This window comes from Astyanax mexicanus, chromosome 20, assembly GCF_023375975.1.
Source record: "Astyanax mexicanus isolate ESR-SI-001 chromosome 20, AstMex3_surface, whole genome shotgun sequence".
In the NCBI taxonomy this organism is placed as follows: Eukaryota; Metazoa; Chordata; class Actinopteri; order Characiformes; family Acestrorhamphidae; genus Astyanax; species Astyanax mexicanus.
In genome coordinates, this window is record NC_064427.1 from 36,232,519 (window position 1) to 36,259,780 (window position 27,262).

Here is a 27,262-nt window from a genome sequence, read left to right on the forward strand (position 1 = left end):
TGGTTCAGTTTCCGACTGATGGTTTGCAGACGCAGAGGCGGAGCCAAAAAAGAAGTACTTAAGACTTGTTCTTTACTGTAGAGACTAAGAAGACTTTTGGAAAACAGGAGGAAAATATTAGCGTTCTTAAAGTTACATCATTCTTATAGTTGTTCGTAAATCGCTAAGATAATGTGTTATTATGAAACACACCTCAGATTGTTATCTGTTTAAATGCACTTTAAAATGCAGAGATATAAGATGCATAACTGGCAGGTGCTTTAATTCATAACTGCAGCAGTAAATATAACAGTGGTGCTGGGGAATAAACTGGCTGGTATGTTTTTTTCTATGCAGTATGAGGACAGAATGTGTGTGGAACTGGTGCAAAGCTCTTTATTTATCCCACGAGTATCACTAACCTGCACACTGGTCCAGCGTGCCAGGAAAGCACTGGCAGACAGATGGCGCTGTTGGACCACTGCGAACACACTGCATGTCGGACGGACAGTCCTGGCCTTCACACAGCTCTAAAGACGAGGGACAGAGTCCACCTGTCACAGAGAGGAAGAGAGGATATGTTAAATCACACACTGAAGAGTTTAAAAACAGTTTCCCATCAATATACAGCTCTGGAAAAAATAAGAGACAACTTAAAAATTATGAGTTTCTTTGATTTTACTGAATTAAAAACCTCTGGAATATAATCAAGAGGAAAATAGATGATTACAAGCCATCAAACCACCAAACTGAACTGCTTGAATTTTTGCACCAGGAGTAAAGCAGCATAAAGTTATCCAAAAGCAGTGTGTAAGACTGGTGGAGGAGAACATGATGCCAAGATGCATGAAAACTGTGATTATGCATGAAAACCAGAGTTATTCCACCAAATATTGATTTCTGAACTCTTAAAACTTTACGAATATGAACTTGTTTTATTTGCATTATTTGAGGTCTGAAAGCTCTGCATCTTTTTTTTGTTATTTCAGCCATTTCTCATTTTCTGCAAATAAATGCTGTAAATGACCATTTTTTTTTTTTTTTTGGAATTTGGGAGAAATGTTGACTGTAGTTTATAGAATAAAACAACAATGTTCATTTTACTCAAACATAAACCTATAAATAGCGAAATCAGAGAAACTCACATCCTTACACAGTGTCAACATTTCTTTATGAATGGACCAATAGAAATTCTCCAAAATGACCTTAAAAACAAATATTTTTACACTGACTTCCACTAAAAGTTAAGAAGATTTATCTCTCCTCCTGTAAAGTTGTACTGTTATACTTGTTTTTCATTGGAGAGCAACGGTATGTAGATTTTAATGATTAAAAACTCCCATAGTTCTGCAGTTTTCCTAAGATATATTATGTGTGTTATTTATGTTAGTTAGATGTGTAGGGCACTATAGTATGTACTGTATATTACAGACTTTTAAATTTGTTTAATTTAATATCCCGATAAATACGTTTATATTCCCATGTCATTAACTCATGTTATAAACAGTGGTGTCAATCGATTAAAAAATGTAATCAGATTAATTACAACATTTTTCTGTGATTAAATGTGATTAATCACATTGTTCTTTTTAAGACGCAAGTTTTAATAGAGGATTTTAAAAGACTTTTTCATTACCAACACAAAACCTTTTATTATCAGTGTTTATATATTTTAACAGTCAGTAAAGAACTTTCAGAAATACAGAACAATAGTAAAGAAAGAAAAGTAGTAACACCCTCTGGAATACGCTGAATTTCTGCTTTATACCTGTGAATCCTTTAATTCTATATAAGCTTAGTCTTGGCTTTACTTAAAACCATGAAGCACTGACTTGCATAATCACTGCTAATTAAATTCTAAAAAAAAGTTATGATGATTTAAGACTGAGCCCTCTAATGAGGAATCACCCATAACAGTGAAAATAACAAATGTATCTATCTAATTTCATATAACTCATTATTAAAAAAAACTGGTGACCAAGAATCAGGCATATAACCTGTCAAGAAATCATTATAAATATGTAATTATAGTATATTTTATATGTTTAAGTGATGTTTTCACATCTGAACATTAAACATAAATACAGGTGCATCTAAAAAAATGTATAGAATATCATTGAAAAGTTTCACTTTATTTCAGTAATTCAGTTCAAAATATGAAACTCATATACTATATACATATATTACACACAGAGTGATCTATTTTAAGTGTTTATTTTTTTTATTGTTAATGATTATGGTTAACAGCTAATAAAAAAAACAAAAATCAGTGTCTCAGAAAATTATATTATATTATATAATTTTCTGGTAAAACACTGTCATTACTGTTCACTGTGTTATGTCAACAGTGCAGTTTTGTTTTCCCAGAAAATCTTACAGCACTTCCTGGGTCCCTCTGCTGAAAACAACTTTAATAGAAATGCGGATTTCATTTTCCAGCAGTACTTGGCACACTGCCCACACTGCCAGAAGTACCAATTGTTATCATATAATATCCTAATTTTCTAATTGATTTTTGGGGTTTCATTAGCTGTAAACCATAAACATCAACAATAAAAGAAACACACACTTAAAATAGATCACTCTGTGCGTAATACATCTATATAATACTTTGCAATAATATTCATTTTTTTGTGATTCTCCTGTATATTTATAACCTTTTACTCCACACTGAAGATTAAACATACGCTTTTTGGTATATTTTGCGTTGAGTTGAATTTCCTCAATTCAGTTACAGTATACTGATTGAGTGAACTAGTTACATAATTAAATATGGTGATCTTTAATGTGTTCCTTATGTTAAGGCAGTGCAACCGTGATGAGTATAACTCTCATTTTACCCATCAGCCTCAGGCACCATCTATTTGCACACTGGGCAGGTTTTTCCCCTTCATTCACCACCAGTGTGTATTCATTCCCCCCAGGCTTCCTTCCCTTAGGTGTACATTTATTTATTTTTTATTATAAAATAATGAACTCTTTTTCAACTCTCTGTGTTTAAAAAATGTATATGCAAGTGAGCATTTTCTGTGCTGCTGAATGTATGCTACTGTTTTGCAGTGTTAATTCTTGAATAAGTCAATTAAAAAATGAAGACTATATGTAGGCAATTCCTTAAAAAATGGGATGTTGTGTAAAATGTTAATAAAGATAAATAAAAAGCCATGACAATGCAATGATTTGCACAGATGAAATGTGACATTTGAGTGCTTTTATATTTCCACTTGGGTCTCTATTGCCCCTAAAACACACACACACACAAGAAAAAAACACAAAAAAATCCATCGTTTTCTATAAATCAGTTAAAAGAGTTTGTGTCAGCAATCATATTCTTCTATGAGCCGTATGAATGCCTCCCCTTTTGTGACATGACAATAAGGAAACCTGCATCCCCTGCACCACCCTGGCACCTCCCATCATCTCTCAAACCCCCGACCAGAGCCCCACCCACTAGATCAGTTGAAGAAACACAATTTCTGTCATTTTAGGATTAGCCACCAGACTTTTTCTGACTGAGGGATCTGTACCTACTGTCCAGCTCTTTCAAATAAAGAGTTTTGAGCTTATATGATAAACTAGCATGTTTGTGTTTTAACATTTAGCACAAGCTAACAGTAACGTTAACAGAGTATGGCCTGCAACAGCTTATTTGCATAAAAGTGACAGAGCACTTAAATGACTCAATCTATAAGAGAGTGAAACTGGCAACAATAGAGCTAAGCTGAGCTGAGCTGAGAGTGAGATCTCTTTATGTGAGAGGGATTTTGTGCAAAATAAATCAATAACATATGTTCCATACAGCTTAGGCATATTTTAACTTGTATAAAAAGAGGTATGATATGGTATAATATGTCTCCTTTAAAATCTCATAAAAAGATTTATGAGGAGCAAGTCTGAGCTAGCAGTGTTTAGGCGTGTGAGATGAACAGGGCTGTTACCTGGGCAGGTGCAGCTCTCAGAACGAGTGAAACGTGGCGACACAAAGCTGACTCTGGACGTGCTGTAGGTGACCAGACCACTGGACTCCAGTCTCAGGCTGAGCTCACACACTCTGTCCCCACAGTCCAGCTCACTGGAACAGCTCTGGTCCACCACGTCCACTATCTGCAGGAAGGAACGGCAATACAAAACAGTTCAGTATCATTAAATCAGTGATTATTTGTGGGTAGTGTGATTATTTTTATCATTCGGTACTGTTAAAATATCTTAAATACACTATTACTGCCCAAAGTATCCGCTTGCCTTGGCTATGGAAAGCCATTCTGTAAAGACCTCTATGCTCTACTGTTCATGAGCTAATCTGAAGATACATGAAGTTTGGAGATCTGTAGTGATTGATGAAGTATATTGTCACTGTCCAATGAAAAACAAGTATCTCCAAACAGCAAATTTACAGGAGAGAGTAAAAAACCTTCTAAACTTTCAATGGAAGTTAAAGTAAAAAAGAGTTCAGGTAATTTTGAAGTATTTCTATTGGTCTGTCTGGTACAAGCAGTCATCATCTCACGCCTCAACTACTGCAATGCCCTACTAACTGGCCTCCTGCCCTGTGTAGTAAAACCACTCCGAATGATCCAGAATGCAGCAGCTCGTCTGGTCTTCAACCAACCAAAACGGGCTCATGTCACCCCGCTGCTCATTGAGCTCCACTGGCTACCAGTTGCTGCTCACATCAAATTCAAAGCTCTTACAATCGCCTACAAGGTGATGACAGAACAGCTCCTTCCTACCTGCACTGATCACTACTGAAGGCTTACGCTACCTCCCGGCCGCTGCGCTCCTCCAATCAACGTCACCTCGCTTTACCAAACAAACATTCACACAAAGCAATCCAGACTGTTCTCATACAGAGTTCCCCAATGGTGGAACAAACTACCTTCCACTACCAGATCAGGAGAATCTCTCACTATCTTTAATAAACTCCTGAAGAGACAGAGCTCTTCAAAGAACACTTACTCTCCTAACACCTCTAACTAACTACCTTCTACTACCAGATCAGGAGAATCTCTCACTATCTTTAATAAACTCCTGAAGACAGAGCTCTTCAAAGAGCACTTACTCTCCTAACACCTCTAACTAACTACCTTCTACCACCAGATCAGGAGAATCTCCTGCTATCTTTAATAAACTCCTGAAGACAGAGCTCTTCAAAGAGCACTTACTCTCCTAACACCTCTAACTAACTACCTTCTACCACCAGATCAGGAGAATCTCCTGCTATCTTTAATAAACTCCTGAAGACAGAGCTCTTCAAAGAGCACTTGCTCTCCTAACACCTCTAACACACTAACTACTTCTAACCTCATTTCCTTCTTCCCCTCCTTCACTCCTCTATCCTATTATTTCCCTTCGACCTCCTTTAGGCCCTATATAAAGATGTTTTTAACTTCTATTACTTTTGTACTTCACTATTGTAAGTCGCTTTGGACAAAAGCGGCTGCCAAATGTAATGTAATGTAATGTAATGTATTAAGAAGTATTGGCACAGTGTAAGGGACAGTTTGTCTGTTTAAATTATGTAGTAAACTAAAAAACGCATAAAATTGAGATACTAGATTTTCATTGGACAGCAACGATCTGCTCTATGCTTCTCAGCATCTGCTGACCCCACTCTGTAATTTACGTTGACTATCACTTCATTGCCAAGTTGCTTTTGTTCCCAGTTGCTTCCACTGTATTATAATATCACTGACAGTTGGCTGTGGACTTGTTGCACATGTGTTGCATCCTATCACTGTACCACAGTGCTGGAGTTCACTGAACTTCTGAGAGCGATGCATTCTTACACTAATGTTTATAGCAGCAGTCTGCATTCCTATTGGTGCTTTTTTTATTTTATACACCTGTGGTCGTGGAAGTGATTGAACCACAGTTCAATGATTTGTATGGGTGAGTAAATACTTTTGGCAATATAATGTATGTTATTAAAACAGTAATACGCTGATTATTTCAATACAACAACTGGACTGCAGGCATTTTTTTTAGTTTACTTTAGTTTAAACCTCTCATATGTTTTCATAACACCACAAATCAATCAAAGTTTCACCCTCAGACTCTGCTGTTATTGCCGGCAATAGCAACCGCATGATGTAATTTAATATTTTCACACACAGCTTATTAAAAGAAGAAGAAGAACCGGGCAGCTTCAAAACTTCAAAACAATCAATATCATATATGAGTTTGTAAGCAAAAGAGAAGATATTATTCTGTGATCCTGTATGTATTTGATGAAAAGCTGGGTGTACAGTCTTATTTTGTGAAAAGAATAAAAAGCAATCAAAACTAACCGAACAATTTAGAAGTGCATTATCAAAACAGCATGTACATCTAAGTAAAATATAGTTATTATATTAATTGTGTCACTATTAAACCAAAAAACACATTTGAAACTCTCTATATATAAGCACACTTCATTACTCTCACAATTCACATACAGCCATAAACCCTCCTCATTTCAAGGGCTCAACAGTAATTGGACAAATGAACTTTACCATAAATAAAATGTTCATTTTTAATATTGTGTTGAGAATCATTTGAAGGTAATGGATCCCTGAAGTCTGGAACCCACTGACATCACCTCACCAAACACGGGGTCAATTCCACCATACTGCCACCACCATGCTTTACAGAGGATGTGATTAGCTTTGTGTTGAGCTGGTCCAAGCCTTCTTCACACTTTCTTCTTTCCATCATAATCTAAGCACTGAAGCTTTTATTTTAGTAATGCTCTATGTCAGGGGTGTCCAAACTACGGCCCGCGGGCCATTTGCGGCCCGTTTCCTTTTTTGGAGCAGCCCGCGAGGTATTTTAGAAATAGAATGAAAGTTGGCCCGCTGTTAAGCAGATTTTTATAATGTGAGATTCAAAGTTTGAACGCTAGGTGTCAGAAACGGACCAAAGAGTCTAAAAGCGGAGAGAGTGCGCGGTTTTAGTGTAGAAAAAGGGCAAAAGAGTCTAAAAAGCGCAGAGGGTGCGCATTTCTAGCGCAAAACACGGGCCAAAGAGTCTAAAAGCGGAGAGAGTGATGTTGTAGCGCAGAAAAACGGGCCAAAGAGTCTAAAAGTTGCCGTAATTAAGGAGTTTAATATTAAGAGACATCAAGAAATGAAACATCAATTTGAAAAATCTTAGTTTACACAACACTGTCAAAGATAAAGATAGTAAGTCAAGTAAAATGGTGTGTAAATGAAAGTAATCAGGAAAAAGTATTATTTAAAGTGGTATATTTCAGTATTTGTTTTATTTAGAGTCTGTGGCCCATGACTTCAAATATATTTCTCCTCCCTGCCCCCAACAAAAAAAGTTTGGACACCCCTGCTCTATGTCTTTTGCTGCACTTTTTTTTCCTCTTTTTTTCTCTTTTTTTCTCTTTCTCACCTCCCATCTTTCATCTCCCCCCTTTCTTCATTTGTATACTATATGTTTTGTTCTATAAATAAATAATAAAAAACTAAAAAATCACAAAAAAGTTTTTAAGTGTTTAAGGTGTTAATTCCGTAAATCTGAAATGACACAGCAAAACAACAGTTGATTGACTTTTAATGTCAAAACAAACATAAAAAATTAACTGCTTACATCTCTGATATAATAAATAAATGTATGTACTGTAGCAACAGGCTGGAAACTGTAGGGTTATTTTTATTCACTGTCACTTTTTAAATGATCTGTATTTAAACACAATTATTAAAGTTATTAAAACATAAAACTGTACGATTAACTCTTGGTTTTATTTTGCATCACATTAATAAAAAAAATATTAAATCTCTAACCTTCAGAGCTCCTCTCAGCTGTTCCCGCACCTCCCCCAGCCTAAGCGCCAGCTCCCCCGGCCCCACATAGCCTCCGTCCTGCGCCTCTACCGCCAGAAGAACCTCCAGCTGGGAGGTACGGCCCACCGGCTGCACCCCCAGAATGTGCAGAGGGTCCGGACTCTGAGCGACTCCTCCAGCCCCCAGTCCTGCTCCTCCCAGCGCCCCCCGCAGAGCCCTCTTTACGTCCTGCAGGTACAGACCCACAAAGTCCTCCGGGGAGAGGTCCTTAAAGAGCAGGGTGACGGCGTTCTGCACCATCTCCTCCGTCACCTGCTCCACCTGCACCGTCACGTCCACCGTCACCGAGAAACGGCCGTCGCTGACTGTGGCGTTCATGAAGTACCTGGACACAGTATTAGAATTAGGAAAGTCTTTAGGAGAAAACCTTATAAATTACCAGTCAAAAGTTGGGACACATCTTTTTATACAATGTTTTATTTGTTTTCCTACATTGTAGCAGAATACTGTTTTTTTTTAACTATAAGACACATTTGAAACCCGTTAATTTCCACAAAAATCAACAGTGCTTTTTATAATCTGATGCACCTTATGTATGAATTTTACCAGTATGGTTGTAAGAAGCAGTAAAGCCACTCTGCTGAAGTACAGCGTTATACAGGAGTTTCAGTTTAGTTCTCCAGCACCAAGACTAGAGCATTAGCTGCTAACTGTGCTGAGCGCTAGCTAGTTATTTTGCCATTCAGAGGCAAGAATTTTAAACTGTAGCCTGCTGCTAACTCCTGGCTGGCACTGCTGGAGCAGCATTAGCATTACCAGCTTACCTTGCTAATTGCTAGTTAGCCTTGAGTCGAGTATATCGGACTGTAGCCTGCTTCTAATCCCGGCATATTTGTCTTTTTATGTTAAACCCAAATGTTTCCAGTCTAAAGAAGGGGACTGTAGATATAATGGTTGAAATACAGGAGTTAGACAATCTAACTAAAACACCTGAGCACAATCATTTATTGTGGTGACGGACAGTTCTGGTGGAAACAGGAGAGTTGAGGTGCACATTGAATTCTGCCGTGATTTGATCAGCTGTGGTTTTATGTTTTTTGGATACAATCCGGGTTAGCACCCGAACATTCCTTTCAGACAGCTTCCTCTTACAGCGTCCACAGTTAATCCTGTTGGATGTGGTTGGTCCTTCTTGGTGGTATGCTGACATTACCCTGGATACCGTGACTCTTGATACATCACAAAGACTTGCTGTCTTGGTCACATATGCTCCAGCAAGACGTTCACCAACAATTTGTCCTCTTTTGAACTCTGGTATGTCACCCATAATGTTGTGTGCATTGCAATATTTTGAGCAGAACTGTGCTCTTACCCTGCTAATTAAACCTTCACACTCTTACTGCTCTTACTGGTGCAATGTGCAATTAATGAAGATTGGCCACCAGGCTGCTCCAATTTAGCCATGAAACCTAAAATCCCACACTAAAATGACAGGTTTCATTGTGCAACCCCTGTTGTCTTATGCTTCTACTGTACCTGCCAGGCTCCAGGCCGCTGAGGGCCACGATCTTGCCGTCCTGCCGGTTGATCTTGAAGAGGCTCTTGGGCTGAGGCCGCTGAGTGAAGGATAACACGTCGTTCTCGTCTCTGTCTGTGGCGTAGATTTTGCCGATGATGCCTCCGGGAAAGACGTCTGCAGTCATCACCACGCTGATCTCCAGAGGGAAGGCCACAGGCTTGAAGAGGCTGTCTCCAATCACACGCACAAACACGAAGGACGATGATGACAGCCGAGGCTTCCCCGAGTCCCGGGCCTTTCCTCGCAACAGCAACAGGATCAAAGAGGAAACCAGATGTGGAAGGTTAGAAATCTCAGATATGCCAGCAGAGATGCCACCGATCCGATACCAACACAAAAAAGAACAAATCTGTTCCTGAGACAAAAGACCGGCACAGAAATATCACAGAACAACACGGAATAAAAAGAGAAGTAAACTAGGTCGGATTACGCAGACATGCCAAAAGTGATCAGACATGGAAACTACAGTAGTCCCATGACTTTTGCCATGTCCCACAGAAGCTAAAAAAAGTTACATCCACTTGCACAGTCATTTATTTAGACATACAGTTATAGCAGATGCAGCCAGGTCACATCCAGTGATGGGACAGTTACTTTGAAAAAGTAATCCGATTACTGATTACTGATTACTCCTTAAAAAGTAACTTAGTTACTTTATGGATTACTTGATTTTAAAAGTAACTAAGTTACTTTACAAGTTACTTTATTAGTTACTTTCAGCAGCTGCAGACACCACCTCCCGCCGCCTTAACATAAACATTCTAACCAGTTTTGCCAATACTCCCTTTATTGGAAAATGCTTTTTTAACAGCAACAATGTATCTCTATTAAGTTGAACTATTTCCTAAAAAAATAAGTTTTTTTTTTATAAAAATAAAAAAATTAACTTAACATAAATATTTTTTTTATAAAAAATAAAATATGGTCTTTCTTGATTTTACTAAACATAAATACTTGTTTTTATAAAAAATATATAAAATAAAGAAAGTCTTTCTTGACCTGACATATTTAACACTGTAAATCTGAACACTGAACCTGTTGTTCTCTGCAGGGCAGCAGGGAGTGCTTTTATAAAACAAAACCGTGTATACGGTCTAGACCAGGGATCACATATTTGCAGACTGCGGTCCGGGTCGTTGTCCAATACGGACCCAAACCGGACCCAACTACTGAGAAGGATTTAGTTCTGACAGTGTTCATTTAAAGCACCGGAACTTTTCTTGTTTTTTACGGTATGTGCGCTCTGCGCCACAGTGAACTTCCAATCACGTGTGGTGTAAAATCTTTAAATGCTCTCCTCTGCCAATCAAATTTGTGGCAGACCGCTGCCCTGGCTAGTGAATTGGGACGCGGCCGCAAAAAAAACACCTTTATAAAGAGATAAGGAGCGGGAGAACTGGCGAAAAACAAAAACGGGCGGAAACTAAAGACACGCCGAGCGCTAGAGAGAGAGAGAGAGACAGGGGAAAAAGCGAGACGCGTGTGATTGGGGGAGAGCGGAGGGGGAATGGGTAAGGGAGCGGTGTGTGTGTGTGTGTGTGTGTGTGTGTGTGTGTGGAGGAGATGAAGTGGAGAGAGAGAGAGAGAGTAATGTACAGTGACTTAAATAAGTGAAATAAGTAACTTTAATCTGATTACTGGATTGGAAATAGTAACGCGTTAGATTACTCGTTACTGAAAAAAAGGGTCAGATTAGAGTTACTGACATCACTGGTCACATCACATCAATACCACCCACTGTACTGTCCACTGTGGGTGTTAATGCCTCCTAAGACCCATAGTATATTGGAGGATTGAGGAATGCTTATAGTATTTTCTTAGATTTGAAAATGGAATTTCCCATCCATCTGGAGCTCATTATCAGGCCTCGCTTAAACTCATTAAAATCATTCATATAACCTTTCTATAAGCATGCTTATAGACCAGGGTTCAAAAGATTTCATCATGTTAGTGTAAAAAAAAATGAATATCAATGAATAGTGGTTTTATTTCAGTAATTCAGTTCAAAATGTGAAACTCATATATTACATAGATGTATTAAACACACAGAGTGATCTATTGTAAGCATGTATTTATTTTATTGTTGATGATTATGACTTCCAGCCAATGAAAACCCAAAAATCAGTGTATGGGAGAATGAGAAAAAAATATAGAAGACCAATTGGTACTTTTGGCAGTGTGGGCAGTGTTCCAAGTCCTGCTGAAAAATGAAATCCACATCTCCATAAAAGTTGTGTCAGCAGAGTGAAGCATGAAGTGCTGTTTGATTTTGTGGGAAAACAAAACTGCACTTTAGACTAGATAATAAAACACAGTGGATCAACACCAGCAGATGACATGACATGTCTCCCCAAACCATCACTGATTGGTGGAAACTTCACATTAGACCTCAAGCAGCTTGGACTGTGTGTCTCTCCACTCTTCCTCCAGACTCTGCTCCCCTGATTTACAAACGAAATGTAAAATATATTGATGGTCAGTGATGGTTACAGCACTTCATGCTTCCCTCTGTTGACAACTTTTATGAAGACGCAGATTTCATTTTCCAGCAGGACTTTTCAATGATATTCTAATTTCTGAGATGCACCTGTACATTTCCTTAAACCAAAAAATAAAATAATACTATTAATAAAAAAAAGTAGTGCACACCTGTATTTCCAGCAAGTACTCCCGCGTCACATCCGGCCCAAACACTCTGTTGGAGCGCAGCTCTCCGTTTTGGTCCAGACTAAACACACTGTCCTCGTTTCCAGACACGATACGGAACTCGAACGGGCCTCCGTTTCGCGGGGAGTCGTTATCAGAGACAGACAGCGTCAGGATAGTGGTGCCTGCTGGCTTGTTGAGCTGAAAAAATTAACATTTAATACAGACAAATGATTAATTAAGTTCATGACATGAATCTGTTCTGCAGTTGTAAAGGCAATGTAAGAGGTCTGAAAAGGAATAATTACAGAGTCTTAGAGCGCGAGTTCAGCTAAAAATGACATTTACACATTTCCTCCTTATCATTAATGTTTGATGCTTGCTTCTACAGTTTTGTACTGGAGCTACAAGTCAAATGTAGTTCATTCTGATGGAATTATTTAAAGCTTATCTCACAGAAACCACCATCGTACAAATTACAAGCCTGAAACATTCAACACTTCGGCCAGTGAAGCTGTTCAGTAATCTCAACTAGCCTTGTTTGCTTTAGATAGATAACAATATATCATGGAGTGCCATTCTTTTCCTCACAGCATGTTCACTATATATGAAGCACTGCTGTGAGGGCTGTATGAGGATTTGCATTCAGTGACAAGAGCATTAGGGAGGTCAGGATGTGAAATGATTATCACCTCACTCATCCCAAAAGCACTGGATGGCGTATTATCATTCCACACAGTTCCTCTGCTTCACAGTTCAAAGCGTATGCAGGGGTTTATACCCCTCTAGCCCAGGCCTGGCATTAGGCACGGTGCCAACAGGTTAATATTTATTTGCTCCACAGACTTCTATTGTGTTGGCAGTGAGTGAGTCTGTACAGTGTACAGTGACACTGCTGACATTCCTCCAGTGTCTCTAGTTGTAGCATCATTACTTGCTTGGCCACCTCAAGCGGCCTACAGGAGTGAGGTGACCAGGCTGGTGTTAAGGTGCGAAGACAACAATCTCGCTCTCAACACGGTCAAGACAAAGGAGCTGATAGTGGACATGAGAAAGGGGAGGAGACCTCATCAGCCACTGTTCATCTGGGAACTTGAAGTGGAGAGAGTGAGCAGCTTCAAATACCTGGGCGTCCACATCAGTCAGGACCTCACATGGACAATAAACACAACGCAGCTGGTCAAAAAGGCTCAACAGCGGCTGTACTTTCTGAGGAGACTGAGGAAGTTTGGGATGTCTCCCAAGATCCTCAACAACTTCTACAGCTGTGTGATCGAGAGCCTCCTGACCAGCTGCATCACCGTGTGGTACGGCAGCACGACTGTGGCAGAGCGCTAACGTCTGCAGAGAGTGGTGAAGACTGCGGAGAAGATCATCAGAACTCCACTGCCCTCTCTGCAGAGCATCTACCACCACAGAGTCCACAGGAGAGCTGCATCCATCCTCAAAGACTCCACCCATCCCCAGCATGGACTGTTCACACTTCTGCCCTCAGGCCGGAGGTACAGAAGTGTAAAATGCAAGACCACCAGGTTAAAGAACAGTTTCTTCCCCACGGCCATCAGACTCTTGAACACACCTAAGGAATGACCCTGCCTTCAGACTCTAAACACACCTCAGGTATAACCCTGCGATCAGACTCTTGAACACAACTCAGGAATAACCCTGCACTTTACTTCAACATGTTTACATTGCAGCCGTCACTTTACTGTTAATCTTTTTTTAATATATATAGTTAATGTCCATAACTGCATTATTTCGCACTTTTTTTATACATTTCTTTGCTTAAGTAACTTTTTTTTTTATGTCTTTGACAATTAGTTTAATATTTATAACCTTATTGTATTTTTTTGCACTTTTTCTATCTTCTATTTGGCATTCTTGGCGAAGAGCAAAGAAAGAATTTCATTGTACACTGAAACCCGTTTCTGTACTGTACATATGACAATAAACTCTTTGAATCTTGAATCTTGCTTTGCTTTTGGAATATCTAAATTTCAACATTTGAAATCTCTGTCAGAAGTGACTCTTCATTTTCCTGGAGCGGTCCTGATGAGAGCCAGTTTCATCATAAAGCATAACCTAATACACCTAATCTTCGTTAAACGTATTTTTCTCACTATAAGGCAAACTTAAGTGTGCCTTATAATCCTATAATAGACTTGTAGGTTGTAAGGAGCAGTAAAGCCGCTCCGCTGAAGTAAAGCTTTATACAGGAGTTTTAGTAAAGTTTTACCTGCACTGAGGCTAAAGCAGCATTAGCATTAACCATTAACGCTTGATCTCTCGCCGTTCAATCAAAGGTGAGTATATCAGACTGTAGTGTGCGTGTTTTCTTTGATAAAACAAGCTATGTGGGATGAACCTCTAGCTGATAGCGCCTTGGCTTAAAGGAACACTCAGGGTTCCTCAGTGTAGCGCTGTCAGGTGGCATTTATCAGCGCTAGGTGCTGCTAACTAAGTAACTCTTTATTTGGGCAAGTAAAGCTCTTCTGTTTATCTGCTGTAAGTTTCGATTTTTAGTATTTTAGCGTGGTTGGCAGCAGTGCTATGGCGTCACATCAATGTCAAATGTTGGGGGTGCAAAAATACCAAAAAATTTACCTGCATGTTTTAACATTTTGCTTGTGTAAATGTACTTCTCAAAAGTGAAAATGTGAAACTTGTGAGAAAGAAAAAGGGAATTGTCTGTGCACTAAACAAAATATTGCTCTCGAGCTTCATTTTTCTGGGTGGTAGGTTAACTAAGTTAAGTAAAGCTAAGCTAAGTAAACGAAATAATAAAAAATACTTTCTTTTAAAGTCACACGAGCGCTGGATGTTAATCTACACAGATTTCTCTCCTGAGAACTGTTTAGGTGAGTAAAGTGCTTCCGTTTATTTACAGTAAGCTTAGATTCCCAAATTTCCCCAGCGCTAAGGCTGGAGCATTAGCATTAGCGGCTATCGCTAGCGGTTATTTGGCTAATGCCACCTGACAGGCCTCCGTTTTGTGGGAGTCGTTATCAGAGACAGACAGCGTCAGGATAGTGGTACCCGCTGGCTTGTAGAGCTGAATGATTGAATGACAAATGATTAATTAAGTTCGTGACACGAATCTGTTCTGCAGTTGTAAAGGCAATGTAAGAGTTCTGAATAATTACAGTCTTAGAGCGTGAGTTCAGCTAAAAATGATGGGGTGGTAGGTTAACCAAGTTAAGAAAAGCTAAACTAAATAAACTAAACTGTAATAAAAAATACTTTCTTTTAAAGTAAAACGAGTGCTGGATGTTAATCTACACAGATTTCTCTCCTGACAACTGTCAATTTGGGTGGGTAAATGCTTTCATTTATTTACAGTAAGCTTAGATTCCTGAATTTCTCCAGTACTAAGGCTGGAGCACCAGCATTAGTGGCTAACCACTAGTGGCGACTGACAGAGCTACACTGAGAAACCCTGAGTTTTCCAGTAAGCCAATCAAATAATACTCCCCTCTGAAAGACGAAAGAGCTTGCACTGCGGTTAGCGGATAATGCTAATGCTGCTCCAGTAGTGCTAGCCGTGATTAACAGCAGGCTACAGGCTGATAATACTCACCTCTGAATGGGGAAATAGCGGTTAGCGGCTAATGCTAATGCTAATCCAGTCTTGGTGCTGGAGAACTAAACTGAAACTCCTGTATAACGCAGCACTTCAGCGGAGTGGCTTTACTGCACTGATGTTTTTGGGGAAATTAAAGGATTTTAAGTGCGTCTTATAGTGCGAAAAATATGGCAAATAATAAAAGTGCGTGTTATGTTTTTTTTGTTCACATAGCTATACCTTTAACTGGATCTAATCCCACAGCACATACCTGAATGACTGCAGAGGCGTTGGCAGGCGAGAACACAGGAGCATTGTCATTCACATCAGCGATCTCAATATTTACTGTTACTGTGGTGGACATGGCAGGTGATCCACTGTCGAACGCCTGGACTGACAACGAGTAGCTGGAGACCTTGAGTGAGTGAGACAGGAGGGCAAAATCAAACACACACACACACAGACAGATACACACACACACACATACACATATACACACACTCACAGCTGAATGTGACCATCAAAAGAGTCTTATAGTGTGCGCTGAGTTGTTTTTTTTTTTTTTTTTTTTCAATTCCATCTCCTCACCTCTACCATCCCACATACAAATTGGCAAATACCACCACCTGCAGAAGCACCGATCTGAATCCAACCCTTAATTCAAGGCATTGGGTTGGGGGTCAGTGCGAATAATTGAATGTATATACAGAATAGGGCAGGACACAATTAAGAGCCCAAAGCACTGGAGCTCTGAAGCTAAAGTAATTTAGTGTCAAATGTGGTTAAGTCTAAGTGAGGAGGCTGATTTAAGTCTTGAGGCTTTATTTAAAGCTCTAACCGTCTCTCGGTCCAGCGCTTTGTTGACCTTCAGGAGTCCAGTGACGGGATCAATCCAGAACTGGTTCCCTCTGTCTCCTCTCAGGATGGAGTAACTGATGCGTCCATTAACTTGGCTGTCAAGGTCTTCTGCTAACAGCTTCACAACACAGACACGTCAGCAGACAAAGGAAACCCGCAACAAAGGAATGCTCCAGCATTGTTCCTGCTCAGCCCGACCTCTATCAGTCGCATCTGCAGCACACGCTTGGTCACCACGGACAATAAATTACGCCGTGCGGAGAAACAGTAAACCTGTCGACTTGAAAAAGCATTTATTATTGAAGCCAACAGATGCAACAGTTGCTTCTGCTTCAGTTGCTTCAGCATCTGCTGAATGGGGTCTATTATAACTATTATAACTTTGTTTTGCGTCTGTTCTTTTCTCGGTTCAGTCGATAGTAGAGCTGCTTTGTGAAAGTCATCTGAGATCCTTCAAGCTGAGAAGTCTTTTTTAACTTTTTGTTTTTTGAATGACATTTTAACCCTCTTTTTCTCCTCTATCCCACTATTTGCATTTGACCTCCTCTTGGCTCTGTCTAAAAAATGTTTTTTTTTTTTACCTTGAACTTCTTTTACTAAATGAACATTATATTATTATAAGTCGCTTTGGGCAAAAGCGTCTGCCAAATGTATGTAATGTAATGTAATGTAATTTAAACTAATAATTCTAAATAACAGCACTGTTAAACATTTTAACTCTCAACAACTTAAACATTTCTAGTGACCTGTTTTACCTATTTTTTTTAGTTGGCTTAATTTAAGTTCTGTGAGATGCATATTTTTTGTAGTTTTGCTGACAACTCTAGAATTCTGGTCCAATTAAAGAAAATAATAAATAAGTTGAGTCAACACCTAAGTTGGTCCAACTACATATTTTATTGCATTGTGCCAGCTAAAAAAAAAAATCACTTTGTGTTGTTAGTTGGCCTCATTTAGGTTCTATGAATTGTGTTTTGCTGATTATACTTTAAGATCAACTAAAACAATTACCTTAAACAATTATGTTTAACAATATATTTTGTTTATTTAAGTTAGCAACTCGGAAATTATTACTATTACATATATGGCTCACTGTCAGTTAGGGGTGAAACGATTACTCGAGTTATTCATTTAAAAAATGATAGAGCAATTATCTGTGCGCGGGACACGTTAGCGCTGTAGCCGAGAGAAGGTTAAAATAACTCATAACAAATCAGTGAGATTTACATTAATGTACCTTAATAACACAACAACAGCGCTGGTTATTAAGAATACTGTCTAATGTGTGGTTAGTTTATAAAAACAGACAATTCTGGACTTTATGTAAGTGAACACAGCGCTGAGGAGTTTATAAACAAATACATGTCACCAGCTGAGGCGTACAGGTGAGACGTACATTTGCACCCCTGGTCACTACACTACACACCTAACTTAAATACAATACTTGCACATGTTTATGTTTAATATTGTCATATCTGCTGATACCTCCTATACTTCATTTATGTATTCTTTTACTGCACTACCTCATATCTACAACTGATTACTTCCACACTTTTTATAGTTTTTGTGTTTATATATTTATGTAAATATGTTTTTATGTCTCAGTTTAGTATTTTATAGTGTAGAGTCTTATATGCCTCACTGTGCTCTCTTATTGTACTACACTTATTGTTTGTTTCTACTGTGTTGTGTAACTGCTACTGTCTGCTAAATTTCCGGGGATCAATAAAATATCTATCTATCTATCTATCTATCTATCTATCTATCTATCTATCTATCTATCTATCTATCTATCTATCTATCTATCTATCTATCTATCTATCTATCTATCTATCATATTTTCAGAAGCTAAGATATACAACATAATGCAAATGTTTATGCCCTTTTTTATTGATTAATTCCCTATATTTTGATACTTACAAGAAATCCTTGTTGAAAATAAGTTAACTTAATTTATTAAAGTACTAATTATTAAATTATTATTATTCCTTTATTTATTTCTATTTGTGTTTGCAGTTTGGAAATGTATGTTGTGAATTTAAAAATATAACTAAAAATATATATCTAAAAAAGGAAATCAATTGGTCATTCATAATTAAGTGAAATGTCTTGTTTTCTTTTGCGTATTTTTTAAAATACTCTTTAAGCAATCAAATGTGTTTTATCCGATTACTCGATTAATCAAATCGATTTTTCAGTGGAGTACTCAATTACTAAAACAATCGATAGCTGCAACCCTACTGTCAGTCATATAAGCTTGCGGTAATGCAAATATAACCAGCTGGACCCAGACAGCATATAGTCACACTGAGCAACACAAAACACAGTAACTTGCTCGTATAGCCTTCAACACTGAGGCCAGGCAGATAACTAATATATAACCATGTATACAAATACAAAGAGAAGCAGCAGTTTGTGGAGAATGACTACACACTGATGGTGAGTAAGAGGTGGGAGGATACACCCAATATGCAAATAGTGTGACCAAGATCAGCTAAAAACCCCTGCATGAGTGCTCAGTAGACCCTATTAAACTAAAAAGTCAAACTGAGCATGTGCAGAGAAGTTGGCTTGGTCTCAACTAGGGTTCAACTAAAGGTTGTATTTTGTAATTTTGCAACACAGATTATTCAGGTAGGCCAACTTTTAACAAGAAACGTAATAAAGTTAGGTGAGGTAATTAGTTTGCCATAGTTAACAATGCAATTCAATATTTCTTGTATAGCTGATTTAAAAATCACATTAAGGAGAACAATGTAAAGTTTAGTTTTTTACAGTGAGGATATAAATGTGACGAGTTCATTTGCAACAACAGACTGCAACACACATTTATCTGTTTTTTTTTTCAAATTAATATATATATATATATATATATATATATATATATATATATATATATATTAATATAGGAGATAAACTGTATGCTTTGATGCACTGATTTTTCGTGGTTGAGCAGGAACTGTGGTGGAGCAGGTTACATTAGGTTAGTAATAACTATATCTCACATATAAAACATATGGAGGCACATTTCAAAGGAGAATCCAACATAGTTGAATTGTAATTAAATGCAATGCAAATTCTTACAGTAAAATTCTAATTTTACAACATCAAACACAGCCAACCACTTCATATAGTGGAGATGACTTACAGTCCAAAGTTTGAGAAACTTACTTCTTTGATTTATTTTTTACCTTTAAGATTAATATTAAACACATAAAAACAATTAGGAGACATACGGAATTGCGTAGTAAACAGTAAAAAAAACAGCGCACTTGGTTCCAAAACATTAGCTCAAAGATGGTGTGTGCTTATCGACATCACTCTTTTACTCTTTGGAGTGATGTGGGGAAAGAGCATCATCTACCCACCCAAAGAGAGCAAGAACAATTGTGCTCTCTCAGGGCTCCGGCAGTGGATGGCAAGCTGCATGACCAGGATACGAACCAGCGATCTCCTAATCATAGAGGCAGAGCTTTAGACCGCTGGACCACACGGCGCCCACTATATGAGCTTATATTAAACATAAATTCATGCATGCTGGCTGTCTCATTATCATCATCTACATATCTGTACGATGGCCCAACATTATATGTCATTATATTATCTGTAAATAAAATAGACTGCAACTTAGATCACAATAATTATATACTGAATATCTTTTACTAAAAAAATGTGTAAAATGTGTTCCTGTGCTGATTTTCATGTGGTGTGGAAGTGTGGTGGAAATCACCAATAGAATGGAACCAACGGAAAGGGGCTTTTCAATTGCTAGATAATTATATAAAGAAAAATTACGCAAACAAATAATCGAATATTTGTATTGATCGTCCAAATCCGACTCGACTGATTGAAAATTCTGAGTGGGGCGCACTCCTAGTTGATAGCAATCAGACTGAAAAAGAAATTGCTAATAGTGCTAGAGAATTCCTTTAAGATACTAATACACGGTCTAAATCAGACAGCGTGTATACTGCACAGGCCCACAATGCAGCTGGCTTTATATCAAACAGTTTATTTATTAACGATGCATGTGAATACTGAAGGTCAATAAGTAGTGGCTGTAAAAATAAAGTGACGCCCATGCCTCATTTAGTGCTAATGAAGCTATAAAGGCAGAGATGAGAGAACTGTACCCTGGTGACTGTCTCGCCGATGGCGGCGTCCTCGCTGATCAGGACGTTGTAAAGGTCCTCGCTGAAGGAAGGCGCGTTGTCGTTGATGTCCATCACTTCGATAGTGACCAGGGTGGAGGTTTTCAGAGGTGGAGTTCCACCGTCCACAGCATCCACTTTCAGGAAGAAGTCCTTGCACACCTCGTAGTCCAAATCATCGGCCACGGCGATGGTGCCTGGGGTTATGATAAATTAGAACTAGCATTAGCATTCACAACAACATGGAGAGGCATGCCTTCTCTCAGCTTTAGTGACCAAGCTAGCGCAGTGGCGAACACCCAAGCTTGGTGGTATTTTTTGCAATTTTCCCAAAAATTGACAGTGCGCCTTATGTATGAATTTTACCAGTCAGGCTGTAAGAAGCAGTGAAGCCACTCCGCTGAAGTACTGCATTATACAGAAGTTTCATTTAAGTACTGTTCAAAGGTGAGTATTATCAGCCTGTAGCCTGTAGCTACCCCCAACTAGCACTGCTGGAGCAGCATTAGCCACTAACTGTGCTAAGCGCTAGCAGTGTTAGCCCTTTCTCCATTCAGAGGCAAGTATTTACTGTGTTAAAACAAGCTACGTGGAAGGTTTCCTCAGTGTAGCGCTGCCAGGCTAGCGCTAGCAGTTAGTCACTAATGCTAATGCTGCTGCACTATGTACTAACGGAAATTTGGAAATCTAAGCTTACTGTAAATAAACAGAAGTGCTTTACGCAACCAAATAAACAGATTTGAAATCTGTATAGATTAACATCCAACATCCATTAACAAGTGCTCGTTTGAATTGATTTTTTTTAAGAATTACAGTTTTGTTTATTTAACTTAGCTTTATGTAACTTATTTAACCTAACCCCACCACCAACGCCCAGCTGCAAAACCTGCTAATTTGAGTTTAGTTTAGATTTTGCTTATTCATGTCTTCATTTAGATGAATGTAAAAGATCATGGCCTTCATAAAATTGCGATAAAGTAAAGCTGTTTTCACACCAGCACTATTTAATCTAGTTAAACAAAGTCTAGTTAGTTTGCACACTTGTTGGTTTTCTCAGTCTGGTCCCAAACAATCTGTGGAGAGGTTTGTTTGTGGTGAAAACCTCATTCAACCTTAATATGACCCAACTATTTTTAAAGCTCTGACTTTGAGCTAAACAGCTGTTCAGGTGCAGTTTAACTCGATTTATTACTCTGATTATTAATTCGGCTTTGAACAAATGATGTCTCTGCTGCTGCTCCATGCAAACTGTGTGTACACACTTAATCCCATTGAACACTATGTTTGAAAGCGCAGCAACAAATACAAATTTTCCACATTCAGTAGGAAAAGCAGTTTCACAGGTCCATACTGCACAAATATACAGTGCTTGCTGGTCTGGATTACGAGACCCTCTTCCTGTATTTACTTTTTTGCTTCTGTGGTTTGCGGGATTTGTTTTGGTGTATTTAGGTTTGTGCACGTGTTAAAACAAACCAACACGAGGGGGGGAAATGCAAAAGAAAAAAAAAATCAACTACATGTGTGACTGATTTAACTCATGACTGTGCTAAATTATGGCTTCTGGAAAGGACAAACTTATCCTTTTAAAGAAACATACTGTATAAACAGAATTGAAACCTGTGTGGTAAATAAAATGGTACTGAATAGAACAGTATATACAAGGGTGCTGAAAACGCTTCTTTTGTTAGGGATGGGGGTGGATTGATTATGCCGTGGGCTTGCCTTTGGGCTTGTGTTGCAGTCAGTGGAGCAGGGGAAACATTTCACTGACAGAGAGAAGAATGAAATCAATCAAATACCAACTCTAATATAAACTCTAAAAACAAACATTGTACAGTCTGTAATAAAGCTGAAGACAAAAGATAAAAGATTTGCTTTTACAGCAAAACACTTTGCAATTCACACTGTTTTCCTTATGAAACACAGGATAAATGACTTACCATGACCCTGACAATACACCCCCCACCCCTTATATTAAATGAATAAACAGTTATTTATTTTATTTTGGTACAAACTGCTTAAATTGCTTAGTTGGCTTGCTTGGAGTAATTACGGAGGCAGACTAGGTGAGGCAGAGTCATGTAGTCATGTGGATACATATGAGGTAGGGTATTTTTCACACTATAAAGCGCACCAGATTATAATGCGCACTTTTAATAAAGGTCTATGTTGTGGCCTATTTTAATACATAAGGTGCATAAGGTGAATTTTAAAGCCGCATTATGCAACACTAGTAAGGAACAGGGGTTTCACCATGCTTTCCTTCTAATTCTGCAGGTCTCACCGTTAAAGTCAAGTAAACAAAACTGTAATTTCTCTGACAGTAAGCTTTAATTTCCAGATTTCTACTAAGGCTGGGTGCAGTAGCATCCAGTTAATGCTAATGCTGCTCCAGCAGTAGTGGCCGGGGTTAACAGTAGGCTACAGGCTGATAATACTCACCTCTGAATAGCAAAAGAGCTAATGCTTAGCGTGGTTAATGCTAATGCTGCTCCAGCATTGATAGCCGGCAAAAGAGCTAGCGCTAAGTGTTGTTAGCGGCTAATGCTAATAACGCTCCAGTCTGTGGTCGGAGTTGCTTTACTGCTTCTTACAATCTGACTGGTAAAATTCATACATAAACTGCACCGGATTTTAAGGCGCACTGATGATTTTAATAATTGATTCAATAATTTTAAGTGTGCCTTATAGTGCGAATAATACAGTAATATACATTATATTAATACACAGTGAATAAAGTATAATTATTTAAGGAAATTACTGACATGACCATGATTTTATAATTTTCCAGCCCCACTACAGGCTTTCTGCAGGAATAATGGGAGAAAACACCCCTTAAACAAGAACTTCAAGCTGCGATAACTGCCAACGGGGGTGTTACAGAACATGCAGGAAACCCAAACATGTGCTTTGGACCTATTCCTTTTTTGTTCATTTGAAATGGTAAACGATAGAAGTAAAGAGTAAGTTAAAGCTTAAGCTTAAAATATGAAAATATGAAAGAAATGTTTCATGTTTCAATGCTTCATGCATTTTGGAAATCAGGTCACATTTTACACCCTTAGCTATTTACTGAAACATATATATATATTTTTACCAGAGGTGCCCAGACTTTTGTATGCAATTGTATGGAGTAAATCAGCTTTATAATTTTTAACCTTAAATGTCAGTAAATAAGTCACGCAATACATTGCTTGTTATTAAGGGTGTGACATAGTGCATCACACACACAACATATCTTACATCTCTTATGACACAGTAATACAGTCATTTCTAAAAATCTGTTTTGTGATAACATCACTATTTTGCCTTTAAAGCAGTCTGTTGTTATTTATTGTGAAGTTTAAAGGGTATTGTTTGTGTAATTGTTTAAGTCTGTAGTTTATATGCATGAATAAAATATTCTACAATTATTTGTTATTTTATTATTTTACTATTATTTTATGCAAAATCTCACAAAAGACGATTGGTTAAGTTAATCTTATTTACAAAATAGACAAAAAAGTTAACAAATGTTTTGAAACTGACATGAAATAAAATGCTAAAATTGGTTTAGTTACAGAATTACAGTATCTCACAAAAGTGAGTACAACCCGCACATTTTTGTAATTATTGTATTTTACCTTTTCATGGAACAACACTGAAGATATGACAGTTTGATACAATGTAAAGTAGTCAGTGCAAAGCTTGAATAACAGTGTAAATTTGCTGTGTCCTCAAAATAACATATATATATATATATATATATATATATATATATATATATATATATATATATATATATATTGTGGTCGGCCCCTGGGGTTAGGGGCGTGACCACTGTGACCCGGAAGGAGGAAGCTCACAGAGATACACAGACACGGGGAGTAAATGAACTCAAATCATACCTTTTATTTTAAATGCCCTCCACCACACCCAAAAACAACTCAAAACATAACTCAGCCCAATGGGGCTCTGGAGTCTGTAGAATTACTTAGTTTTACTTTAAAGGCTAAATAAGAGTCCGTGCAGCCTCAGCCCTCAGCTCCCCAGTCAAAGTCCTCCCAAATGATGGCGGAGGCTGAGTATATATGCCTGTCTCAACTGGCGGCTCAATCAGCCCTCATGCGGGCCAGCTGAGACAGGCATGGCTTTGCGCTCTGGCGTGGGGCGGACCCACAACTCCCCCGCCTCCTCACGCCACAATATATATACTTTCTGAGTGCATTGATTTATTCCACAATCCATCCTGTTAGTGCCGGCACCTTTGGCAGACGGCTGCTTCACCTAGCTCTTCATGCACACAGATGATTACAATGGGGTGATTACTGGGGTGTACTCACCTTTGTTGCCAGCAGTTTAGATATTATAGGTTGTGTGTTGAGTTATTTTGAGGGCACAGCAAATTAACATTGTTATATAAGCTGTACAGTGACTAATTTACATTGTATCAAAGTGTCATTCCATCATGGAGCAGTGAAAGAGGATTCTAGAGGCAATCTGTGAAGCTCTAGTGAACTCCATGCACAAAAGTTGAGGCAGTGGTGTAAAAAATGGTGATTACACAAAATATTGACACTTTGGGCACAATTTGGCCATTTTCACTGGCACCATATATTTGCATATTGGGTGTGGCCTCTCCCTTACTTACCATCTTTGTGTTGTCTGTTGCTCAAAGCTACCTTATCCTAGGCATGTATTAGTGTAATATATGTGTTGATTGCCAGGCCTCAGCTGTAAGAGCAAATTACCTTTGTTCTATCCTATATATATATATATATATATATATATATATATATATATATATATATACTTTTTAGAGTGCATTGATTTATTCCACAATCCATCCTGTTAGTGTCAGCACCTTTGGCCGACGGCTGCACGACCCAGGTCTTTATCCATACAGACCATTACAATGACTAGGGTGTACTCAATTTTGTTGCCTGCAGTTTAGACGTTAATGGCTGCGAGTTGACTAATTTTGAAGGCATTGGTTTTACACTGTTATACAAGCTGTACAGTGACTACTATACAGTGTATCAAATATATTCAGCGTTGTCCCATGAAAATATAAAATACAATATAATTTTTTTTTTCTCACCTGTTGCCTCATCAATGATGAACTTGCCCAGTTCATTGCCTGTAGTGATGCTGTAGTAGATCTCAGCATTAGGTCCAATATCCTCACTGGTGGCGAACACCCTCAACACCTCCGTCCCCACGGCAACATCCTCCGGCACTGTAACAGCATAGTCCTGCTTCTGGAAGACTGGTGGATTATCATTAACATCCAGGACCATGACAGTCAGGTCCACCTGTGTAGAGAGGGAGTCAGGTCCCCCGGCCTGGTCTGCAGCCTGGACCCTCACGCGGTACGAGTCCCGGAGCTCACGATCCAGAGGCTTCTCCAGAATCACCACTCCAGAAAAGGAGTCGATGGAGAAGACTCCATCAGCCGAGTCCACCAAGGAGTACATGATGCTCCTGTTCAGGCCTGGTGAAGCAGAAAAGAGACAAGGAAATAAACCTAGATTAATCAGGTTCACATTCATTTTATCATTTACAACAATTTCCTGAGGCAACGTGATTTAGCCCAAGGCTAGACACAATCTAAATTTAGATGAACGGCAATTTTTAGTTTATGCATTTAAACAGATTAGCATTAAAGATCTGGAATAAGAACCAAAAATGTGTTTTAATATCATGAAAAGAAATCTATATTAACAAAATCTATAACACATATCAAAGCTGAATAAAGGTCTATAAGCAAGCTGTCAAGTGTGTCTTTGCTATCGTAACGATGGGAAAAGTATTCGCATTGCTATTTCAGGGGTGCAGCTACCTGTACGTGTCCAAAGCTTCTCAGCAGAGGAATCTGAAATGCTCGTTCCACTCGTTCATTCTGTTTGTAGTGTTGATGTAAAAGTTTGCATGCGCTATTGGGTTTGTGCACTGCTGTGTATCCATGTGTGTGTGACAAGGAGGGGGTGCATGTGCGTTGGGGATGCGCCTCTGTGATGACAATTCACTGCCAAGATAGCAATGAACGTCTCACTGTTGACATCTGCCTAGACTTTTTTCAGTCAGTGGTACAAAGATAGCAATACACCAGAAACTTACTTGAACTCACCCAACTTCAAGATCACCACCACTCCTGTAGATATAATCACAAGCACTGTTGCTCTTTAAATTATGCAGGTGCAAGGTGTGAAAACAGACTGTTGACGGGGTGTAAGATAGCAATGAGCATCATGACCTGCTTTGTGCAGAGTGTTAGATAGGGCCCACAATCTGGTTAGGCTCAGATTGTAATATTATTTTAACAACTATTTTAAAAGAGAAGAGGAAAATAAAATGAAACAAACTGAATGAATAAAATATTTAATTTAAATTATAGAGTAACCAATATTAAATATTAAACAAATAAAATAATCTTTTGTTTGCAGATTTTTTAACATAGCTACCCCGTAATGCAGCTGTACACACACACACACACACACACACACACACACACACACACACACACACACACACACACACAATCAGATGTCCTTGCAATTTACTTGGCTTCACCTCTGTTTGTAAATGACACCGGTTTTTAATTATGCATTAGATTTAGTTTTTAAAAGTAGTCTATTATTTACTGTGAAGCTTTAGGTGTATTTATTGTATAATTGTTTTAGTTTGCAGTTTATATGCATGCACTAAATATTCTGCAATATTATTTACTGCATTA

The 27,262-nt window shown here is 38.4% G+C and overlaps 1 protein-coding gene across 1 annotated transcript in view; it reads right to left on the bottom strand.

Moving 5' to 3' along the window:
• Nucleotides 1-27,262, bottom strand: part of LOC103030555 (protocadherin Fat 3) — a 179,299-nt gene that overhangs the window by 41,312 nt on the left and 110,725 nt on the right. Inside the window, exons 14-22 of the mRNA XM_049468961.1 lie at nucleotides 25,628-26,020; nucleotides 20,527-20,741; nucleotides 16,374-16,511; nucleotides 15,807-15,950; nucleotides 11,977-12,174; nucleotides 9,285-9,562; nucleotides 7,749-8,133; nucleotides 3,918-4,083; nucleotides 402-533 (exon numbers count right to left, since the gene is read on the bottom strand). Coding sequence (XP_049324918.1) covers nucleotides 402-533; nucleotides 3,918-4,083; nucleotides 7,749-8,133; nucleotides 9,285-9,562; nucleotides 11,977-12,174; nucleotides 15,807-15,950; nucleotides 16,374-16,511; nucleotides 20,527-20,741; nucleotides 25,628-26,020 — 2,049 coding nt within the window. The remainder of the gene's footprint in view (nucleotides 1-401; nucleotides 534-3,917; nucleotides 4,084-7,748; nucleotides 8,134-9,284; nucleotides 9,563-11,976; nucleotides 12,175-15,806; nucleotides 15,951-16,373; nucleotides 16,512-20,526; nucleotides 20,742-25,627; nucleotides 26,021-27,262) is intronic.